General features: G+C 36.2%; 2 protein-coding genes across 2 annotated transcripts in view; both read right to left on the bottom strand.

Annotated features, from left to right (window-relative positions):
- Positions 1-5296, bottom strand: part of erbb2 (erb-b2 receptor tyrosine kinase 2) — a 30134-nt gene extending 24838 nt beyond the window's left edge. Inside the window, exon 1 of the mRNA XM_056770800.1 lies at positions 5048-5296. Coding sequence (XP_056626778.1) covers positions 5048-5123 — 76 coding nt within the window. The 5' untranslated portion in view covers positions 5124-5296. The remainder of the gene's footprint in view (positions 1-5047) is intronic.
- Positions 5297-7910: 2614 nt separating this feature from the next.
- Positions 7911-20626, bottom strand: pgap3 (post-GPI attachment to proteins phospholipase 3). The gene is made up of 8 exons (XM_056771696.1): positions 20222-20626; positions 18795-18892; positions 18087-18239; positions 17799-17861; positions 17294-17355; positions 17073-17209; positions 10711-10915; positions 7911-10252 (listed from the first exon to the last, which is right to left on the bottom strand). The coding sequence occupies exons 1-8, from the start codon at positions 20403-20405 to the stop codon at positions 10189-10191; spliced, it is 966 nt and encodes a 321-aa protein (XP_056627674.1). The 5' UTR covers positions 20406-20626; the 3' UTR covers positions 7911-10188.
- Between the last annotated feature and the right edge of the window lie 928 nt (positions 20627-21554).

The following is a 21554-nucleotide window of genomic DNA, read 5'->3' as shown; positions in this document are numbered from 1 at the left end:
CGTGGGCGGGGCATTGGCCAATCCCCATCGGCGATTTAGTTTTTATCACGGAGATGATAGGTTCTCAGAATCAAACCCCAGTCTGTCTCTCAACACAACGTCGAGAGAACGACTGAAGGGGAACTATTATTATACATGACACCCCAATGACTTGAAATGAAAGATTGTGGCCAACAACACAGATTTGTTTATTATTTTTGAACACTAACTGATGACTATAGTCACTGCACAATATATCAAAATGATCGAAATAAAGCAAATGTGAATCACAGTGGTTAAAATAACGTTATCAGATTAGGTTTTTATGTAGGCCTGTCTTACAGTATAGATCGATATTGCAAACTTAAAGCATTATCGTATTGCATTGATTATAAATTGTATTATTTATCAAGTTATCACATATTTCCTCAATATCATGCAGCCTTAACCATAATAAAACAATTCTAAGAATTTTAACAGTGCCTCACATTCTCTATACAGTCATCCTCAATAGGGGGATCCTCTTTGCTTCGTTCCATCCGGACCGTGACACATAGTAAACCATTTAAAACTTTTGACTATTTTGGTTATTTAAATTGAGCCGCTCGTCTTGACAACTGAGAATCACATTACACGTGGTCTCATGGACATTTATGTAATTGATCTTTTGCCGCTATATCCACTTATATCTTTATTTAGCGCCAAACTCGGTTCATTTTGCCCTTTCCGCTCCGCGTGCGCTGCTTCTCTCCCGCCAAAAACGCGCCGCATTAAGACCAGCAAACACGTGCATATTTTAATAACAGTGGTGCAGACATTCAGAGCAGGTAAATGGACACACAACAATTAACAAAATCCAGCAAATATTAAAGCATTTTTATCATATATGCTATATTTCTCCAACCTTTCAACCAGATTTCTGTTATTTTATTAACCATAACGTTTTTATCTAGATTTAGCATTTGCATCATTTGTCAGCATGTAAACATTTGTGACCCTGTGAAAACCCAGGCTAAAGTCTCATCATCAAATTGATTATTAGACAACAAGCATCAAAGATTAATTTTGAGCATTCATTTCACTAAGATTTTGGTAATATTTAGTCAATCTTGAAGGTGTTGTTATATTTTCACAGAATATTCCGTAGGATGATTTTATGAAGGACATTTTCTGGGATTTTACAAGCAGGTTCACATTTTGTAATGAAAAACGTTTTAATTGAGAAATTATTTAAAGATAGAAGTTGTTCTGGTATGAAAGGGAAAAGGTGAAAATGGCATGGAAACGCTAATTTAGTAAGTAACTTTATTTTCTGTTTATGATTTTAATTATTATATAGCATTTTAATTGTTACATTCAATTTGCTGTTTGCATGTTGTTAGTAGTTTTTTTATCTATAAAATATTAATTATCAGACTTAAGAGGGCTTACCCCTGAAGCCACAGAGCCTATACATACATATATCAAAATACAAAATAAATGGACTGATAAAAGATCATATCTTTTATACAGTATATCCAACTGGGCAAAATTGATTAAATATTTGTTTATCTTCAAAAAACAAATTGTCCGGACCTCCGTTTGGAAGAAAATATAAAGACCGGACCTCTTTGAACTGTAATTGAATTCCCGTGCTCTATACAGTATGTTATGTCATATTAGATCTACTTGTTGCAATTAGATCTATTACAATAAGATTGAAAAAAAAATCACAGAAAAATGAAGGCATCAACGAAGGCGAGATTTAGTGCCAATGTAAGAAGGGCCAGCTGGCCAGTCTCATCATCAGACCCTGCAATCTGCTTAAACTTTGGTTGTGTCCCCTGAGCACTGACCTTAAATTCTAAACACTCAACAGGCCAATGCACCAAAATCAATAAAACTTTCAATTACACAGTTATGACTAAGACATTCAATTAAAAGAAGCATTAACTACACATAATGATTTTTAATCAATATCTGAACACAGGGTGTAAACAAAAGATTAACCTTTGCTGTTAGTGCTATTCACCATTAACAGTTATTATGCAGAAAAACATCATCATTTTCCATCACAGCTTTTAAAAAACATTTCACTGCGTTTTTTTCCACACACATTCTATTCTTACTCTCATACAGAGTCAGGCACAGAACAAACAAGAATTACTCAACCGACCGGATGAACCGGATCGGGACCAGACCATGTGAGTCTCTGTGTTTGTGAAGCATGTATTACTCCATTCTGACACACTGCTACACGCATACCAGAATAATGATGGGACGAGTGCATACATATGCTAAACCATAAATAATGCATTCAGGCATTCCTAAAGAATGAATGACCTTCCACACAGTGTACTGTCAGTCCTATAGGTAACTAAACATACAGTAAAACAAAAACGTCCTTAACGCTATTGATAAAGGTGTGACACCTCTAAGTCTGAGTGTTATGAGGCATACACGGTGTCTGTAAAGTTTCTTCCTGCTTTTGTGCAGGAAAATATGGTCAAAGATGGTCAATGAATTTGAAAGGGCTGCACTCTTATTGTAACCAATATGTTTATGAACTCAAAGCAGAAAGTGGAGGGCCATGCGTAGAGTTTGGTGAATTTTAAGCGATCAAATTCAGCAGACATCTGCCGGGCCTCGTGCAAAATTCTGTGAACTTCAATCAATAACCAGTAATTTGCCATGAGATTGAATTGTCCAATTGGCATTGACAGTATTGCACAGTGAATTTTCACCATCATGGTAGATGGATAAAAGGAAAACTGCAGTCTTAAATAGGATATTTGTCATGTATGTAAGCCATATGTAGGTTGACCACAGTGTAAACACTGTGGCTCTGGACTGCAATCAAATCATTGTTTGACAACCACTGACAAAACCAATGCTGTGATCTCAAGGTGGGACAATTTCTTTGTCAAAGAAATAACATACGGAAAATGCTTTTAATGACATTTTTTATGTCACATTTCACCCAAAAAATTAACTGAACATTAAGAACAACATCACATATTTGTGTTCTTTTAAAACACGGGCAATGAAGTTTCCAAGTTACATATCTGACTGTTATTGTGATGATCGTGTCATTTGATATGTGAGGATGGACAAATGTGCGCCGAGACGTGTTGCTACAGGCGTGTAATACAGGACGCACAATTGATCAATCTGGAAATCCAGACTGTTACTGTCAAAAATGATCTACGTTTATGCATTTGACAAAATTATCAACGCTGTATCTTGGTCTTTCGAGGTAGACATTTATGTCTGTCCTTTGGGCTTTGAACCCACAACCTATCCACTGCCAAGTCAATGCTCAACCAGTTAAGCTGTAGGAACTCCCATAGTAATTGCATTGCATTAAATGTCTTTGTTCGGTTCAACACAAAAGAAGATATTTTGTAAAAATACAATAATATTTTAATTCAAATCTATTTTCATTAGGCAATCATTTCATAGACCAATTAGAATCCTTTATAGAGCAGAATCTGAGACACACTGATAAGGCATATCACAAGTCGCTTTGCACACTCACAATAATTGGTAGCATGTCAAGTAAACAGACACACGTCACGATATCAGTAACCTTTGCCTACGTCGAAAATCACAGAATCATATGAAACGACAATAGAGAAACAGCTTTTGCTTATATTTTGTATGAAAGATCTGCACAAGTTATATAGGGATCCATTCCAACCAATTTGCCTGATTTGATTGTGTTTGTTAGCAATACATTTGTTTTCTGCAGGTTGTTGACAATCTCAGCACCTCAATGATGTTGAGAAAAAACAAGAGTCTGCATGGTGAAAATATCTTTGCAAATAAACAAATGTTGAAAGCACATGCTTGGTATATGCAGTTATGTTTGTTTGTTAAGTCTGAATCACAGCCGTTACACAGAAATGCCAAACAGACGACCTTTGGAATAACTTCCATTCAACAAGCAGGAAGGAGTGTATGATTTCCTAAGAAAAAAAAATCTTTACCTGCACGTTTAAGTGCACTATGTTCATAAAGAGCATTGAGGTAAAGTTAATAATAGTTTTTCTGTTACTCGTGAACATTTGTTCAGGCATACCACAATAATTTATGTAGAAATTCCAGAGACCCAGCTATTTGTATTGGATATGTTTAATCATTATATCTCATGTCTCATGTTTTTTTTTATAAAGCCCTGTTATACCTTAAACATGAAGTTGTAGGCTTTTCATAACAATAATACACTTACCAAAAATAGCAAAGCATTGAAACACACTGTTGTGGACATGCTTATTTTTTAAGTTATTTATTTTTACTTTGAGTCCGAGTATGCAAATCTTTAAATACCATGTTAAAGTACTATAAACACCATATACAGTATCAAACACACTATATACCACACAGTAAAAGGGACTGTAGTAGCCTATAGGCTATACTTTAGAATATATGTACAGTGTTCTGTAGTAACTACAGTGAACTAATAAACAGTAAATAAATAGTAAAGTAATTAGTAAGTACTGTGGTATATTATAAGAATTTGGTTAAAAACATTGGCATTTGGGAATTATACTACAATTAACTATAGTTAATGTATGTGTGTAATAGTGTTTATAAACGTATAGATCCTATAGTGAAAAGGGGTTTGATTGATGGAATTTGCCTTTAAAATGTAATATTTCAGTTTCTGAAAGGCTTTAAAATGAAACTCCAGTGATTTATGCTCTTTGCTTGTCGTGTTTACGCGCTATTGTCCAGCAGAAGTTGCAAATCAAGTTTGCGTGACATACTTCACCAACGACTAACCGTGTGGAAAACAACGACGGTCATTTTCTGAACGTTTCTGCATTAAATCAGTTCACCTGAATGAATTCAGCACACAGTTTAAGAGTAAATATCTTTTGCTTTAGTATATGAACTGTCCTTAAATCTCAATTTCACACTAGGAACCATGACGAAACTATAGCTGTGCGTGTGTGTGTGTCACAGAATCTCCACAGGAATGTGAGTTTTAACACTGAATTTCTGCTGTTGTTTCTTTCTAACTTCTATCAACGTAGTATACGGGCAATAATGTAATACAGAGGAAGAGTTTGGGAATGTGACCCACCTTCTCTGGCTATAGCGCCTGTAATGCCACACAGCAGCAGGACGCGGACGAGCCCGAAACTTCTGCGCGTCTCCATCGATTAATCCTCCATTAGTCCATAATCCTGCTTCTATTGCATGGATCCTCTTCGACTTTACCGGATCCCACGCGTTGAGTCGAGCTATGTTAAATGCGAGTGTTTTTTCTCTTTGTTATTTCCCAAAATCCCTCAACTTCCTGACAGGAACGAGTGCACCCAACTCTCCAGAATGTGCGCGTGTGAGTTCTATAATACGCGCGCTCCCGCGGAGGAGTGGCAGTACAGATTGAGTCCAGCAGCTCCACTCACACGCACTCATCGCTTGCTTTTAACAGTCAGTTTGGGAACATGCCACCAAAAAGCATTTGCCATTAAAGTGTTAAATAGTGAAAGTATGTATAAGCTTCTATAATAATGTTTATTATTATTGGCAAAAGCTTATAAGGCAACAGTTTATATAACAGTTAAAACAGTTACAATAATAAAACACAGGTCAAGTGAATATTTCAGGGCAACAGAAAAATATGCAATAACTGTTACATTGTAATTTGTAAATTGTATATATTTATAACACATGTGACAACTTGCCCCTAGAAATGTGACCACCTCCCATGAACTGACATTAAAAAATCTACAATCTTCTCTAATTATATATGTTAGGCCTACTTAATTAAGCCACTTTGTTTCTTTGTGTGTACTATTTACTTGTTTACCAACAACAAGGTGTACTGAAATTTAAGTGTAATTTAATTATTTAATTTAAGACGGATCAATAAAGAGCTGTGTGACCCTTTTGGACTAGAAACAGTGCTTGGGTGCACTAGACCCAGTCACCTCTATTGTAACAGTGCTTAGCAAAGATTTTATTGTATTCCACTAGCGATTTTTTTTTATTTTTTGACACTATTGTTTATCAGATTATCATCTTCTGAGCATAGCTTCCAAATCTTACCAAACGAATTTTGATTGAACTATCAAGTAACTATTCAAATCAGGTTTTTGACTATTAATATGATGACTAAAACAACGGTTAGTAACAAACTGGATTGTTTATTAACAACCATTCTTACTGTTTACCAACTAAAAAATACCCATAGTACCTCAAAACATTAAATATCTGTTACCTGAACAATATCTGAAAAATTAATTATTTGTTCCAACTCATTTCAATACCCAAATAGTATTCAGTTTCACTATTGGAATATGTTATAGCTTATTGGTATAGCTTTAAAATGATTATCTATCCATTTGAAGAAATTGCCGACAGTTGTTGTTTAGTTTTATCTGTATACTACTATTTCACTTTGTGCAGCTGTTCAGGAAATCTAATGGTGTTTTTTAAAAACACATTTGTTTCCTTAATTGCTGGCCTGAAAATGATTTTTTGTGTTACGGCTACAAATTTTTAGTAGCAGCTCATGCTCTTTCTCAATAGACTTTTGGGGAAAAATCCAGAGAATGGCATGTGTCACCAAAAGTGCCCTTGTTTTGTCAGATTGATAGTGAGCGTGTTTGTAGTCCAGGCCATGAGACTGTGAGCAGTAGGCAGAGGAAGGAGGAGGAACAATGCACTTCGTTCATTAAGTCTATCCAGCTTCTTTACACCTTCTGCAAGATCCCTCTTAATAAAACCCACAAGTGAGTAAACCTTACTCTATCATGTGTCTTTATGTTTACTGTGCATATGTGTATTTATTTAGGTGTGTTTTTTTAAGCAATGCCAGCTGTATGGTAATTTCTATAATAGCAACACTTTGTATACTTTTCTGATGTAAGGGGGCTTACCCAAAGTCACCTCACAAATTTCTTTTAAACACTTTTTGAATTCACTCCAGTACAGTTTTAATGAAGATGCACTTTCTTAACAGTTCGCAAACTACTGGTGCTTTTTGCAAGATGCAATTTTTTTAAATACCCAGAAAATACCCAGTTTTCATGTTAATTTTAGTCAAAGTTGTAGCAATTTTGTATTTTCTATAAGTTAAATGTTTTTTGACGTTGCTACAGTATAATGTTAATTATTTTTTATTTTAGCTCTATTTTATTGTTTGTTTATTTTTAATTAGTATTGTAATTCAATTAGTTTATGTTTTTATAATTATTTTTTAGGTCATTTGTTTGAACAGAAAAAGTTTAGTAAACAAAATAACCTTGTCACATTGTTCTTAAAGTGACAACAATCATTTTGAATGCAGGCACTTATGGCCAATAATAGAGGGTAAAAAGGTAAAAGAATTAATAGAGAACAATTTTATTAATTTCCTTAAGACTTTTTATATACAATTGGAGCCGTGTACAACTGGTGGAGAAAGGTGCAGTACAATACCAACATAAAGAAAGAGAGCTATAGAGAGAGAGACCGAATAAGAATATGAGTAATATACAGCGGTGCATGATGAGGACGGTATTGGATTGTCAGCAATCAAACTGCCCAATGGAAAAGAGAGATTAGTAAGACCTTTGGGAGATCAACCTCGGCGTTTGGTCGAAAGTACATGTCTCGCAAATGTCCTTCATTTTTTCCAAACCGTGAGAAAATGTAAAGTTTACATTCAGCATGCAGGTCACTCAACCTCAAAACAATCAACCAAAAGGAACGTTTCTCCATGGATTCTCAAAAAATACTTTAGATACATAATTAAATAAATTATTATTAATAATTGAATGTCTGATGCACACCTATTGGCAACAAACAGAAAGGAAGTTCCACTTTAACCCCAAACTCGTACAGGGATAGGAGCAATCCAGACTGGGAGCTCAACCAAACAGACTGGGATTCTGCTCATTTTACATTAGACAAAACACGACAGGTTCAAGGGAGAGTAGAAAAAACAACTGTCAGTATCACTTTATTAAATTTATTAAATATTATCTTGCATGAACCGTTGTCTCGTATAGTATTATCAACCCTGTAAAGAAAATTGCGTGTTAAAAGTTATAATGCCCCATTGACAACCTGTCCCAATGTTTACAATGTAATTCATATTTCCAAAAGATTTCCGTTAAGTGTGGATTACTGTCAAGCATTTGTGTTTTTGTGATTTATAACAAGTAAAAATGACTGTGATTATTGACTGCATGCCACAGGGAATGGTGACAGAAGGAACTGCATTAAAACCAGAAGATACTTGCAAATTCACAAACTGTTGGTGGTAGAACTTCCTTTTGGCTTTAGAAATACTGTGTGAAAGGGCTCTCTAAGGACAGATGTATTGTTGAGTGTGGTCAGCGGTCCCTGCCATCACTGTTCCAGACACCCTTGATGTCCCCTCCCCCCTCTACCGCTTTTAGCATTTCTAAATGTCTATATTTACCCCCCAGGCCTGTCACGCTGGCACTCTTCTTCTGAAACACACACACATACATACATACATACATAAAGTGGATAAGTGACAATCTGTAACAAGACATGCAACCAACTGTTATATTGGCTAGGGTGGCAATAAATGTAGAATCCACAAAGGTGAGTAGTCCTTAAACATGACAAAAGAAGGCAGAGAGTCTGGGGCCGGTGAAAGAGATGAAAGTAGCTCTATTTCTCATTAATCTGAAGGGTTGGTTTACAAATACAAGCAATGAAGTGCTGCCTTATATGAGCAAAACTAGAAATAACAAAAGCAAGGCATGAAGTGACAGAACACAAGAGGCTGCTGTGGATAAAATCTCAGTTATGCTTTTAGATTATAACAGCTCTAAACTACGAAATCAAATTGCACGGCAACAAACAGATAAGCCTTCAAAATCCTTTTTCATTACCTTCAAACTGATTTTGAATCAAGAACTCTTTCATTGCAAAGGCATTCTTGGTGAAAGATAGTTGAAACATGTAAATCAAATTCAATAAATAAAGCACAAAGTGATGGGATATAACATGTAAAGTGTCAGAAAATTAAAAAAAAAGCAGCAGAGGAATCAAGTTTACAGTCAAACCTGTCAAAGCAAAAGTCGTTTTGTTGTATATCATGCATGCCATCACGATACTGTAATATGCTCTCTGTGAGTGACTGTAGACATATTCTCACTAAAGTGATTCATGAAATAGTTAAGTTTTGGCATCATTTACATGTTTGCTTCTTAATGGATTTGTTTACCTAATACAATGTCATGGATTATTCATTTGCTCATAATTTGTACAGCCTGTTACTGTTTCTTCTGTGAAATACAAATGAAAATATTTGGAGAAATGTTTCAGTAGTTTTATGTCCACACAATGGAAGTCAAAATGAGTCAATGTTGTTTGGTTACCAGCATTCTTCAAAATATCTTCTTTTATGAACTGCAGAAGAAAAAAAATAATACAGGTACGGAATAAGTAAACACTAAAGATTTTTTTTAAATTTGGGGGTGAACTATTTCTTTATGCATAGGGATGATTAGCAAATTTGACTGTAAAAGTGATTTTACAACTGTGGGAAACAACAAAAAACCTCCAATTGCTTTAAAGGTCTAGACTGGGAACACAAAAGAAAAGCAAATCTATATCCCATAATCTATAAACTCATCAACAGTGCGCTCTCTGCTGGTAGCTACAGTTATTGCACTGTTGTGACGTCACAGCCACATGTCTCAGAAACTGAGCAGCACATTGCTCATTCATAACCCCTCCTGAGTAAGGATGTTCAAAACACTTTGGGAGAACAAATGTTTAAAAACTAAAACCCAATCTACCTCTATCTCTGAAATATATTCACACTTCAGGTCCTGACGGATATAAATGCAGGACAAACAACTTAAGTGAAGATACTCATCAATAAAGATGGTGTTAGTTCCTGCACCATTCTTAAAGAGACATGTGTTGATAAATGCTAATTTACTCTATTAATCGAATCTACAGAAGGCAAAGCTTAGTGAATGCAAACATCAATCAAGTTTCAACAACAGCACAGTGGCATATCCTTAGAACTGGACCAAATGATAACCTTCCTGTACAATGCAAAGTAAAATGGTCCGTGGTGGAAATAAACTGTAAACAACAAAACGAAGGAAATCCAAACCCATAAAACTTCGGTCCCGGGACACATGCAGGGAGCCACTGTGATTGAGACCTGGCTCAGTTCGACTCCTACTTGTCCTGATGGGAAGGATATCAGAGGAGGGGTTGGGGTTCTGAGACGGTCTCCTCCTAGTCCAGTTTCACTCCAGGCTTCTCTGTGTTTAGGAGGTGAAGGCTGTCATCTATGAGAAAACTATCAAGATACAGAAGAATCAGAAAAACATGGTTTCTTGGAGAGTCATTTAATGAAATGGATTACATTTATGTTTTGCATTTGGCATCTTTTATTGACTCAAGAGTGCATTTAAGCGTTTCAAAGACCTTGCACTTTAACACAATGTTTTATAGCAATACAGCCAGATATCAGTTCATGCTTTTAAGAGATTTTTAGCAATAAATCTAAGAAGGATGTGTTTAAATGTTATTAAAATTGTGCATGTCTTTGGGTTTTGCACATGTGGCATATCTAACCCATAACAAGTTTAAACTAAAAGTACTAAAGTAAAAGTGTAGTGTTCCATCATATGTATTTAAAAAAACTTTACCTCAGCCAACAAGCCAACAATACAAAAGATCATGCCGATACATAGTTCTACACTGCCTTTTCAATGTATTTACTCAAGACTTCAACACTTGTTAGGCGAGCTGTACCTGTAGAAGAGAAAATGGACAGGTGCGGTGCTGAGATGCCAGACAGCATGAGCGTCCAGAACCCAGAGGAGTGGAGGGAAATCCAGGAGCTCCAGCAGGGCGAGAACGTGCAGTAAAAGCACCACCATACCACACTTCCACCAGTACGGCAAGATTCGCCGGTTCTGCCAACACCAGCACAGCCACCACAACAGGTTTATAATGCCTGAAGTGACAAAAAGCACCACCAGAGGGGAACACAGCGGAGAGGTTGGGTGGGTGAGAAGCTCTAAGACAACTGAACACGTTGACAACATCTAGTGTTTGAACTCTAAACTAGTGCTGGGTGGTTTGAGGATATATGGGTCAGTAACACATATGTTGCTCTTAGAAATGACACCCTTGTTGGTTTAATCCATTTTAGACAAACATTCACACAATTTTACTTAAATCAAAGTTTACAGACCTAATAAAGTTATAAGTATGCATAAGACAACAAGTATTTTAAAGAAACCTTAAGGTTATAGCACCACATTTTATACCTACCTAATATTTACAAAACACTGGGTATATTAACATAAAATCAAATACTAAACACCAAAATTCAGTTTGTTGTTGTTAAAAACCATCCACATGGCAAATCAAACAGCATTTACAGGAGATTTTGAAAGGATCTGTTTCTATGCCTAGTTTAATGTATAGAACGTTTCCAAAAGATACCACGATAAGGATATTATAGCAATATCTACTTAAATTGGGAGAATATTGGAAAATAAATTATCTAATAAAGTTGTGATTAAATAAATTATAAAGTTGTCATTAAAATCAATCTTTAATTTCGGTGTATTTTGTGTTTTTTGGCCGATAGATTCATTTAACATACTGGTGTAGGGATGCAATGGGAAGAGTTTGTTGTCTCTGAAGGCAAAATGATGAACGGATGTAAAACAGGCCCTATTTTGCTCAGGATACTCATGCTGATTTATTTCCAATATCAATAATCATGGTCATTAACTTCATGGCTATTGTCACTACTGGTAAGTCAAAACACGCAATAATCTGAGAAAAAAGGTTACAAGCAAAGTGACATAAGGGTCACATTAAAAAGTCTGTGTTGACATCTCTTAAAGCAACACTTTGTGTTAATCGACCTTCAAATAATGTCTCTAAAACTACTTCAGTGGTAGAACAACTCTTAACTGGACGAAGTCTACTGCCACTGTTACCTGAGTAGCCTCATAGCGGCTACAACCAAACTCTGTAAGTTTAACCATGGTCTGTGTTCCTCCAACTCAATTGTTAAAAATGTTACTGCTTCCAGATGCATAGAGACTGTTTCCGTCCACCGAATAATGAAACAAAATAATACTTTTGGTAAAAGTCAGAGAAAAAATCTGATCGTGATTAAACCTGAAGACAATGCAATAAACGTGCAAAACCAACTCATAAAGTTTGGGCTACTTAAAATTAGATCACTAAATTCGAAGGCAGTAATTGTAAATGAAATGATCACAGACAACAGTTTTGATATACTATATTTGACACCTCTGCCTTTGAAACCTGGCTGACACCAAATGATTATCGGTCGAAATAAGTCTACCCCACCCAGCTACTGTTATACGCATGAGTCAGGTCTGGTTGGTCGAGGTGGTGATGTCACAACAATCTTTAGAGACTTTCTAACTGTAACTCAGAAAACAGAGCATAAATTTAAATAATTTGAAGTGCTTGCGTTTAACATTATTGTTCCAAACCAAAGTGAAAAAATATTGCTGTCTCTTACATTGGCTATTGTGGATGTAAACATCCCCTCGGCACAAGACTGGTTTTCTGAAAGAGTTAACTTCTTATCTGTCTATTGGTTAATGTTGATAAAGTACTGATTGTCGGAGATTTAAATATCCTCGATGATGCATTGAAAGTGGCGTTTACAGAACTACTACATTTTTTGGAGTAACAACAGACCCACTCATCGATTTAATCATACACTAGACTTGAATGTATCTCACAGAGCAGATCTAACCAATATGGATATTATATCTCAAAGCAACGATGTCGCCGATCACCTTATCTTATAACATGCACACTGTGCACTGCAGAAATCAGCCATATAACTTGATATAAACAGGGAAAAACAATTAACTTGACCACTAAAGATAGTTTCGCAAAGAACTTTCCAGATCTGGCTCTAGGGTTGTCAGGATTGGATGATATAATCGACGGCATCGACACTGATAATTAGTCAACATCCATATTTAGTAGTCCACATATCTTTTTTTATTATTATACCTTTTAAAATCATTTTCACCCTTTGACTTAAAAACAACCGTTTCCTTCACACCACTAGAAAGCACCTAAAGTAATACTAAAGTAATAAAGTAATGGGAATACATTAGATTAGCAAAAAATAAAAGGGTGGTTTGTAAACTCTGTAAAGTTTCGTCTGCATACCACAGCAGCACCAGCTGGATGCATGAACATCTGAAGAGGACAGAACTGAGTCAGAACGTTTCAAATCTGCTGTACTTTTTAAAAGGACTTGGGGAGGGAGGACTGGAATTGAGAACCACTGTAACGTTTAGATTGATCTGTACCTACATTTGATAATGTGCAAAAAATATAAATAAATAATATAATATATATCTTAAGTGCTTTATATTATAATTGTTTAAGTGTATGTAGATTTATAACTGTATACATTGTATAATGTGAGATGGACACTTGCTTCTTGAACTCTAAATAATATTATGCACTTTACTTTTGCTTTAAAAAGCATTTCATTTGGAGTTTCACTAATAAAGTCCTCCGTTAAGTTTTTTCATGAAATGTCTGTTTAATTATCTGTTTCATAGTTGATTCCAGTGCTTTAAACATTGCGTTGCTTAATGTGAAAACCCAACTGTCCTTGCACCATGTATGCATAATGCATTATAAAGAGTTATTAAAGGGTAAAATGCATTATAAACCTTCATAATGTGTGTTGTTATGCATTATATGTAGTTGAAAAGATGTATAACCAATTTAAAATGTGTAGTGTAACAATTAATTTCTAAGTGTTATAAATAATTGTTATTACAGTTAATACATTATAAGACATTACAATGAATTAAAATGTTCATTACAATGCTTTAAAACTACTTTTATAATGCATTATACATACATGCTTCAAGGAAGTTACCAAAAATTCTTGAGGAATATTATTGTCAATATTTCTTGCAGAAAATAAATTTCTAAGAATAAATAGATAAATATAGATAAATAAGGTTAGATTAGTAGATATAAAATGTGTTGTTATTGGCAGCCCTATCTGACTTCTTTACCAGCAACTTGGGCACTATTTTCTCTAACACATTTGAAGCTGTCGCACCTATGAAGTGAAAAAGGCTAATGAGAAAAACATAGGACCACAAATAGGATCACATAACCCCAAATTGATCATCCCTTCACTGGCTACCCATTAAATATTATTTTATATTATACTTTTAATTACTTATAAATCCTTAAACGGTTTAGCCCCTACCTACATAACAGAGCTTCTGTCAAATTAAAATCCATCACGTTCTCAAAGATTTCAGACTTTGATAAAACCTAGAATAACTAAATCCATCAAAGGGGTTCGAGCTTTCTCTTACGTAGCTCCTAAACTCTGGAATAGCCTTCCTGATACTATTCGAGGGTCAGACACACTCTCCCAATCTAAATCTAGATTAAGACACATTTTATTAGCCAAGCATATCTTAATGTATATTCAGACTATGTTTGCACCATGTGTACACTTTCTTTTGGACTAAGCGCCTGTCGCCAAGTCAAATTCCTTGTGTGTGTAAACACACTTGGTAATAAAGCTCCTTCTGATTTTGAGAATGATCTTGCTGGTTCTATAAACAACATGCAAAAGTGTTTTACCTTTCACCAGAGTTGCAAATAAAGACATTTTAAGTACCGTATTATTTAGGTAAGACCTCAGGGACCCGTGGCAACTTAACAGTAGATAAACTGTCACTGTGACACATTTATCTGTTTATTCATAGAAAGTAATGTGAATGGCTTGTAAACAAAAGACAGGATTGTCATGGGTATATGGCTTCCAGTAAGCGGTCTAACTGGACCAACGGGGACCGGAACGACTTCGCAAATGGCCCCGGGGTAACAGGTATGCTTATAGAAAACAATGTGTTTGGTGTTCAAAGAAGAGGTGGAACATTCTTCCTGGTGGAACATTCTTCCTAACTAGCTACGATAAACCACATCTCTCACAACATTCAAAAAACTACTTAAAACCCATTTCTTCTGTGAATACTTGACAGACAAATGAAAAAAAAAGAATCCTCTCTCTTTCTCTCAACAGGTAGTGGTCTAACTTTTGTTGAAACAAGTACCTTAATATTGGCACCTATTGCATTATTGCTCCTGTACGATATATCGCTTATTGCTCCTTAAACTCTTTGTAAGTCGCTTTGGATAAGATTTTACTAAATGTAAATGTAAAAGAGACACAGTAGTTTCTCATTGGCTTTATTTGACTCTTTTTTTCTTGGGTAGGCTACTTTTCCTTATAGAAGGCATTGTGTGTGTTTTGTAAATACGCGAAAGTTTGTCATGGGGGGCAGTCATCCAATGTCTCTGGGCAGATATTTACGTAATAGCAAGTCAATGGTGAAAAATCACAATTAAATAGTATATTTCCGATCAATGATTAAACCTGATATGGACTGTACCATAACTTTGGTTTGCTAAGGTTGAGTTATGTTAAAAATCCCCTTTTTCAATGTCGCTTGAGCTCAGGCCCGGCACCACAAGTGGGCAAAAGGGGGCAGTATGGTATGAAAAGGGGTAACAGGATGATATGGTGCGTGCCTCTGTTGGCCAATAATAAAGTTTAGATGAGTAATCAAACATAAAAATACGATTGGACCGTGTAAACAGGTCGTATTGGATGGTAATCCCACTGTGCTGCCTGTTTGTTTTTAAATAAATCCTCTGCATCATGTGTACTCATAACACAGTGTTACTAGTAAACATAGTGATACAAGCAAAGATTCTGAAAAACTAGTTATTTTAGTTATAGAACGAGGGCTGTTTAATATGCTGAATATCATCAATTCACTGTTTTTTTCAGGACTTCTTGAAAACTAATTTTATTGTTGTTGCAAAACGCAGAAGGGATGATAGATCAGTACATAAATGCCTTGTAATTTGGAATATGAATAAAATGGATCTATAATTTTAGCTGTTTAGATGTGTTCATGTATGCTGCTACAATCGTCACCGCATGACATTCGACATTTCTCAAATTGACAAAGTTAATTTGAAAGGCTTGAGCAAGAAAGATAACCCCAGACCAGACAGCACAATGCCGCAGAGACCACATTAAGAAAACACTTGTGCGGAGTCCTTCCAACGCTGACCTGATAGCTGCTGCTTAGTTCTTTACAAAAACATTTTAAAAGTAGTCTAGCTTTAAAATTTCGACTTGAATAACAAATTAATTAAAGGGGTTATTCGCCGGAAATACGTGTTTTTCTTCGTCTTTGGTATGTTATGAGTCGCCCATGCATGTATTAAACACGTAAAATTGCAAAAATTTCAGAACAAAATATGTATTTTATCTAGAAGCGAATGCTCCCCCAGACCTACCTGAAACGCCTCGTGTAACCACACCTCCACAAATCTACGTCAGTTCGTATCACGATTTGACTAAGACCGTCCAAATGTATTCACAAGTACGGTAGGCGTACCTGCCAGTACAATTGAAGAGGAACCTGATGTTCCAAATATGGTAAGAGGCGTTACATTTCCGTGCAGTTTTCGACCAATCACTACGCACTAGTGAACTGGCCAATCATAGCACACCTCACTTTCAGAGCCATGAGCTTTGTAAAATATCAGCGTGTTTCAGTGAGGCGGAGCAAAGAGGAGATACAAACACGGTATGTGGAAAATACAGCGTTTTTTAACCTCAAATCGTGTATAAACATTGTATTACATCTAAAGCAAACAATCATATTCATTTTAGCCGCGTCAAATGACCCATTTAAGAGATTCAATGGTATCCTTTTAAAACACTTATTTTTTAACAGCGCTTCAAAAATATGTTCTATATGTGTGTATTTTATTATTGTTGGTAAGATATGCCCCCTCAGTAATTTCATCCTGCATCTGGGCCTGCTTCAGCTGGGCTTTCTTTGCTGGAGATGCCTTATTGAGCGTTGCATTCCTCTCCATTCATTGTTATGGCAGTGGCACATCTCGTTAATATATATTATCTTTACTTAAACTTAATGAAAAGCCATTTTACACAGCCTTTCATTTATTCATCTTCATCAGCATAGTCTGTGAAAATCATGCATGTAAAAAAACTTAGCATCCACTTCATGTCTTACCTATGGAGGCATTGGCTGCCATGTTGTACCCATAGTCAAACCTGACAAATGTCAGATAAGAGACATGAGACGTGAAGGCCAGAATAAGCAGAACTCCCACCATACTGGAGATCACAGGCCTCCGTAAACCCAACGTCCTATAACACAAACATAATCCTCAAATCCCCTTTATCAACCCATGCCTCTGCTCTTCAATTTAACAGCACTGCGTGTTTACACACCTGACACAACACAAGTAGATCGAGTACAGAATGACAGCTGATGCACAGAAGTAGTCCATCTTCTATTAAATACAGAGAGAAAATCTATTAACACCCTTGACACCTGTTAATTTTATTCCCTATTAAAAATATAGTAAAACATTTTCTTAATCAGTATTGTGTCTTGATTCACACTTAAATTATCCAGACCTTCAAAAGAAGATTTATTTACTTTGTATGGTTCTAAAACAGCAGTTACAGTAGGGCTGTCATCTTGAAAATGACAATTCTGTCATGAATTACTCACTCTCAAGTCGTTTGTCAACCCTATGAGCTCCATTTATCTTTAGAACGCAAATTAAGATTTTATTTTGTTTTGTTTAGGTCCTCGCCAAACACGGAATAGACTAATTAAGCTGCACTTCTTTTAACAGCGTCCAAAAAATGAGACACTGAATAAGTCAGACACAAGGACACATCCAAAGCATATTTATGTAGAGTAAGAACATTTTGAGAATGTATCTACCTCTGTTAGATAGGTGTCTCTCGTGTGGAACACTGTAGACCAGAACCATGCATTTAGAGAGATCTGCGGACAAAGACAACGCAAACATGACTAGTGTACAACATTTGCAGAGGTCTAGATATGCGAATCAAAATCAAAATTTCTCCTTTATTCCAGTAGCAATGGCATTGGCATGGCAATGGCATGTACTGCACATTTATTTGGAGCAAGATTCTGGAAAGTTTTAGCATGTTTCCAAATACATGGCAGATAAAACGCTGTGACTATTTGTACACTATAATGCCTCACCAGTGAAAAGGCTGTGATGGTGTGGTACATGGGGCTCTGACGGGGGACGGCACTGCGGTATTTTAGCAGCATCAGCAGACAGGCCAGACCATTGAGCAGAGACGCCAGAGCAGACGCAGGCTCCTCAAAACACAGGAAACGGGCAAATGGCCACTGCAAAAAGTCACATTGCGAAATAACTACGAGGATAGAAGGGAAAAGTATGTACATGATTTATAATTTTAAAACTTTTAGGCCTAAAACTAGTCCTAGACTTAAATAAATGTAACAGATGTCTAAACTACAAAATGCACACAATTAATGTTTTTTTGCAATGCTTGTTGTTTGTAAAAACTACTTAAATGTTCTTATTGAATTAAGGACTAGTCCTGGTTTAATCTAATCCCTGTCCGGGAAACCTGTCCTGTTTGGTAAAAGACCTGGTTCACCCAAAAATATTAATTCTTCAATCAATTACTCACTCTCAAGTCATTTAAATTTCATGACTTTCTTCTGGAGAATACAAAAGAATATATTTTGAAGAACATAAAGAACACTGGCCCATATTGGCATCCATTATGTGGACACCGCAATAGAGACATTTCTTAAAATATTTTCGTTTACGTACCACAAAAGAAAGTCCTACATGTTTTAGAACGGCATGAGAATGATTAAATAATGACCGATTTTTATTTTTGTTTAGGTCCCTTCAAGAGTTCAAAAACAAACCTTCCCGTGAAACTGTGGTACGCTGTAACCCTCGGCCTGGTAAAGACCCACTGTGGTCCACATGCACTGATACTTGCAGTCATCACGACACGTCCATCCTGAAAAATCAGAGAATACAAATGAGCGACTGCGCAGAACAGACTTCAACATTTATTTGTACAGACAGGTATCATATCTCGATCTAAAAAACATCACAAACTGAACGTAAACGAATCAAAACAAGGCAGTAGGGAGCAATCAGATTTCATTTACAGAACTCATCAAAGCTCATCATAAGGGTTCTTTCTTTAGGACAATCTAAAGAAGACTCATGACGAGATTTCATTTGTTTAATATTTTTGGGCCCAAACATAAATCTCTTACTTGAATGTGTATAATTTCATGGTTGAATAGTTGTGTCTATAGTGTACAATCAGGGTGTGACGATATACCAGTACTGATGTAACAGAGGCCAGTTAGTGTTAAAGAACTGTGCGGCTAAACCTCACTCCCTGACCTCAAGAGGTGCTCTAGCGACAGACACTGGCCTTTTGCCTCCTCGTTGAGTGTCCGTCTCCGATGCCGGACCGATTGCTGGTTTGCAGGGTGCAAGTAAAACCAGTAAGGAGGTTACACTGGCAATCATCGACCTTGTTCAGCTTGTCCCCCAGTCTGGTCAAGATCATTTTTAGCTGGTCGGACATGTTGCCTACTCCAATACCATGGTGGTTGGTAAACTTTTTTTTTAGTTTAATTAAACTGCAATATACTTATAAATATCTGTATGTATGCATATGAATATTTTTATTACAGTTTAATTACAATAAATTACAAACCACCAAGGTATTGAAGTAGGCTACCTGTCCGACTGGCTAAACAATATCTTGACCAGACTGGGGGACAAGCTGAACCTGTTCAAACCAACTATTACTCGTCACAATATCAGATTTTTACTATGCAATTATCATTGCAAAAATAATTCACATTAACAATATTACCGGGATATAAAAATGAACATGTCAGTTTCGTAAATTGAGGTGTTAAATTAAGGTGCTTAGTAAATTAAATGCTTCTTAATAAAAGTTATGTGAACTGCGGAATCAAAAGCAACTCCTGACTCAATAAGACATAATAAACAGTATTTCAACACTAGACATGTGAAATAATTTGATAAAAGTATCACTTAGAAAAAAGATCAACTCAGATTGAACATAAACTGATATGGCACTGTTCAATGCATATATTTAGATATACATTTCAGCAAAATGAACTAATTTGTAATGGAAACTCTCAATTTTTTGTTTTATAGATAACTGTATACAGCAATGCAAGTACATCATAAAGTAGCAGTAAATACTGTGGGTTTTTTCATGGGAAAAGAAACTGTATAACATATCAGATAATCCATCACTTAACACTATTACAGTATGTTAGTGTAGTAACGTTACCTGTGAGCGCCATGTACGGAGGCTGGGTGGACTGGAACCCGCGCAGTCGGGCCCCTGTGCAGTTCGTCCGGACACACAGTTTGATGCAGTCCCGGTAAACCGGCTCTTTATCCCCCTGAGAGGCGCGCGCCGGAGCCGATACGAGAAGAGCCACCGCGGACACCAGAAACATCACGCGCGTCATCCTGCTGTCAGTCAGTCAATCGAGATCAAAAGGCACAACAGAGCGACATCAGGCCATTAGAGCGAGTCTAGTGACAGTCTTATTAACATGACACGACAGTGTTCGCCATCACTGTGTTCTTTGTCCTGAAACGATGCGTCACTTTATTATAACGCTGCGCTTTATGCGCTGCCCGGGCAACAAGTTTCACTTCGCGAGCGAGATGTTACATTTCACTTCTAGACAAACCCGGAAGTGTAATGAAGTGCGCATGCGCATCGGTCTCTCAGCTAAAAGTGCATATAACAAAATAGGTGCTCAATTTGAGTAAATCACCGAATAAACCTACAGAAAATGCGGGCGTGGAATTAGTAGGGTTGAAGCATTTGTTTGCATGTCCTGAAACATAACAAATAGATTTGATAAAATAAAGCAAAAAGTTGTTTTTAAACAACCACCATGAAAATCCTATGAATTCTCTAAGAACATAATTTACAGCATAACAACAACATTATTGTTCCTTCTTATAAGGTCAGATATATTTGAGCCACACCAGACCGAAACAAAGGCAGGCATTCGGTTTTCCCTGAGGTGGAGTGACCTACCAGCCTCCACCTGAACTGCAGCATCCTTAATAAGTTTCAAAAACATCTTAAAAATAACTGTTCCGCATTAATTCGACTAACCAACAACTGTCTGTAAAAAAAACATTGCGCACTCCAGCTTTAATCCTCCTTCTAGCATCATGGCCTTGTAAACTAACAGTACTGTTTAGCGTGTTGACAAAATTTTTATAGGCCTACGTTTTTCTACTTGTAAGTCTCTTTGGATAAAAGTGTATGCCATATGAATAAATGTAAAAAGTACTCTTAAACTTGACTATTTTCTACTTGATATAGCATAAGCACCTGAAATGCAGTATCAGTAAACATTTCAAACAATTGTTACATTGTTGTCCCTGTTTTCGTTGCATATCTAAATGAGTGAGTATCAATACCACTTTACATATCTTAGACATTAAACATCCTACTTTAAAGTGGAGATGAAGAATGACAGTTTACATTGTTAAAAGACAAAAACTCAGAGAAACATTTTATTGAAATTATAAATGACATACAATTTATGAAAAATTATGGAAACTATCCATAACTTATGCATTTCATTCATCCT

This window comes from Triplophysa dalaica, chromosome 17, assembly GCF_015846415.1.
Source record: "Triplophysa dalaica isolate WHDGS20190420 chromosome 17, ASM1584641v1, whole genome shotgun sequence".
Classification (NCBI taxonomy): domain Eukaryota; kingdom Metazoa; phylum Chordata; class Actinopteri; order Cypriniformes; family Nemacheilidae; genus Triplophysa; species Triplophysa dalaica.
The sequence above is the reverse complement of the archived record's forward strand: the minus strand, read 5'-3'. Positions and strand labels throughout refer to the sequence as shown.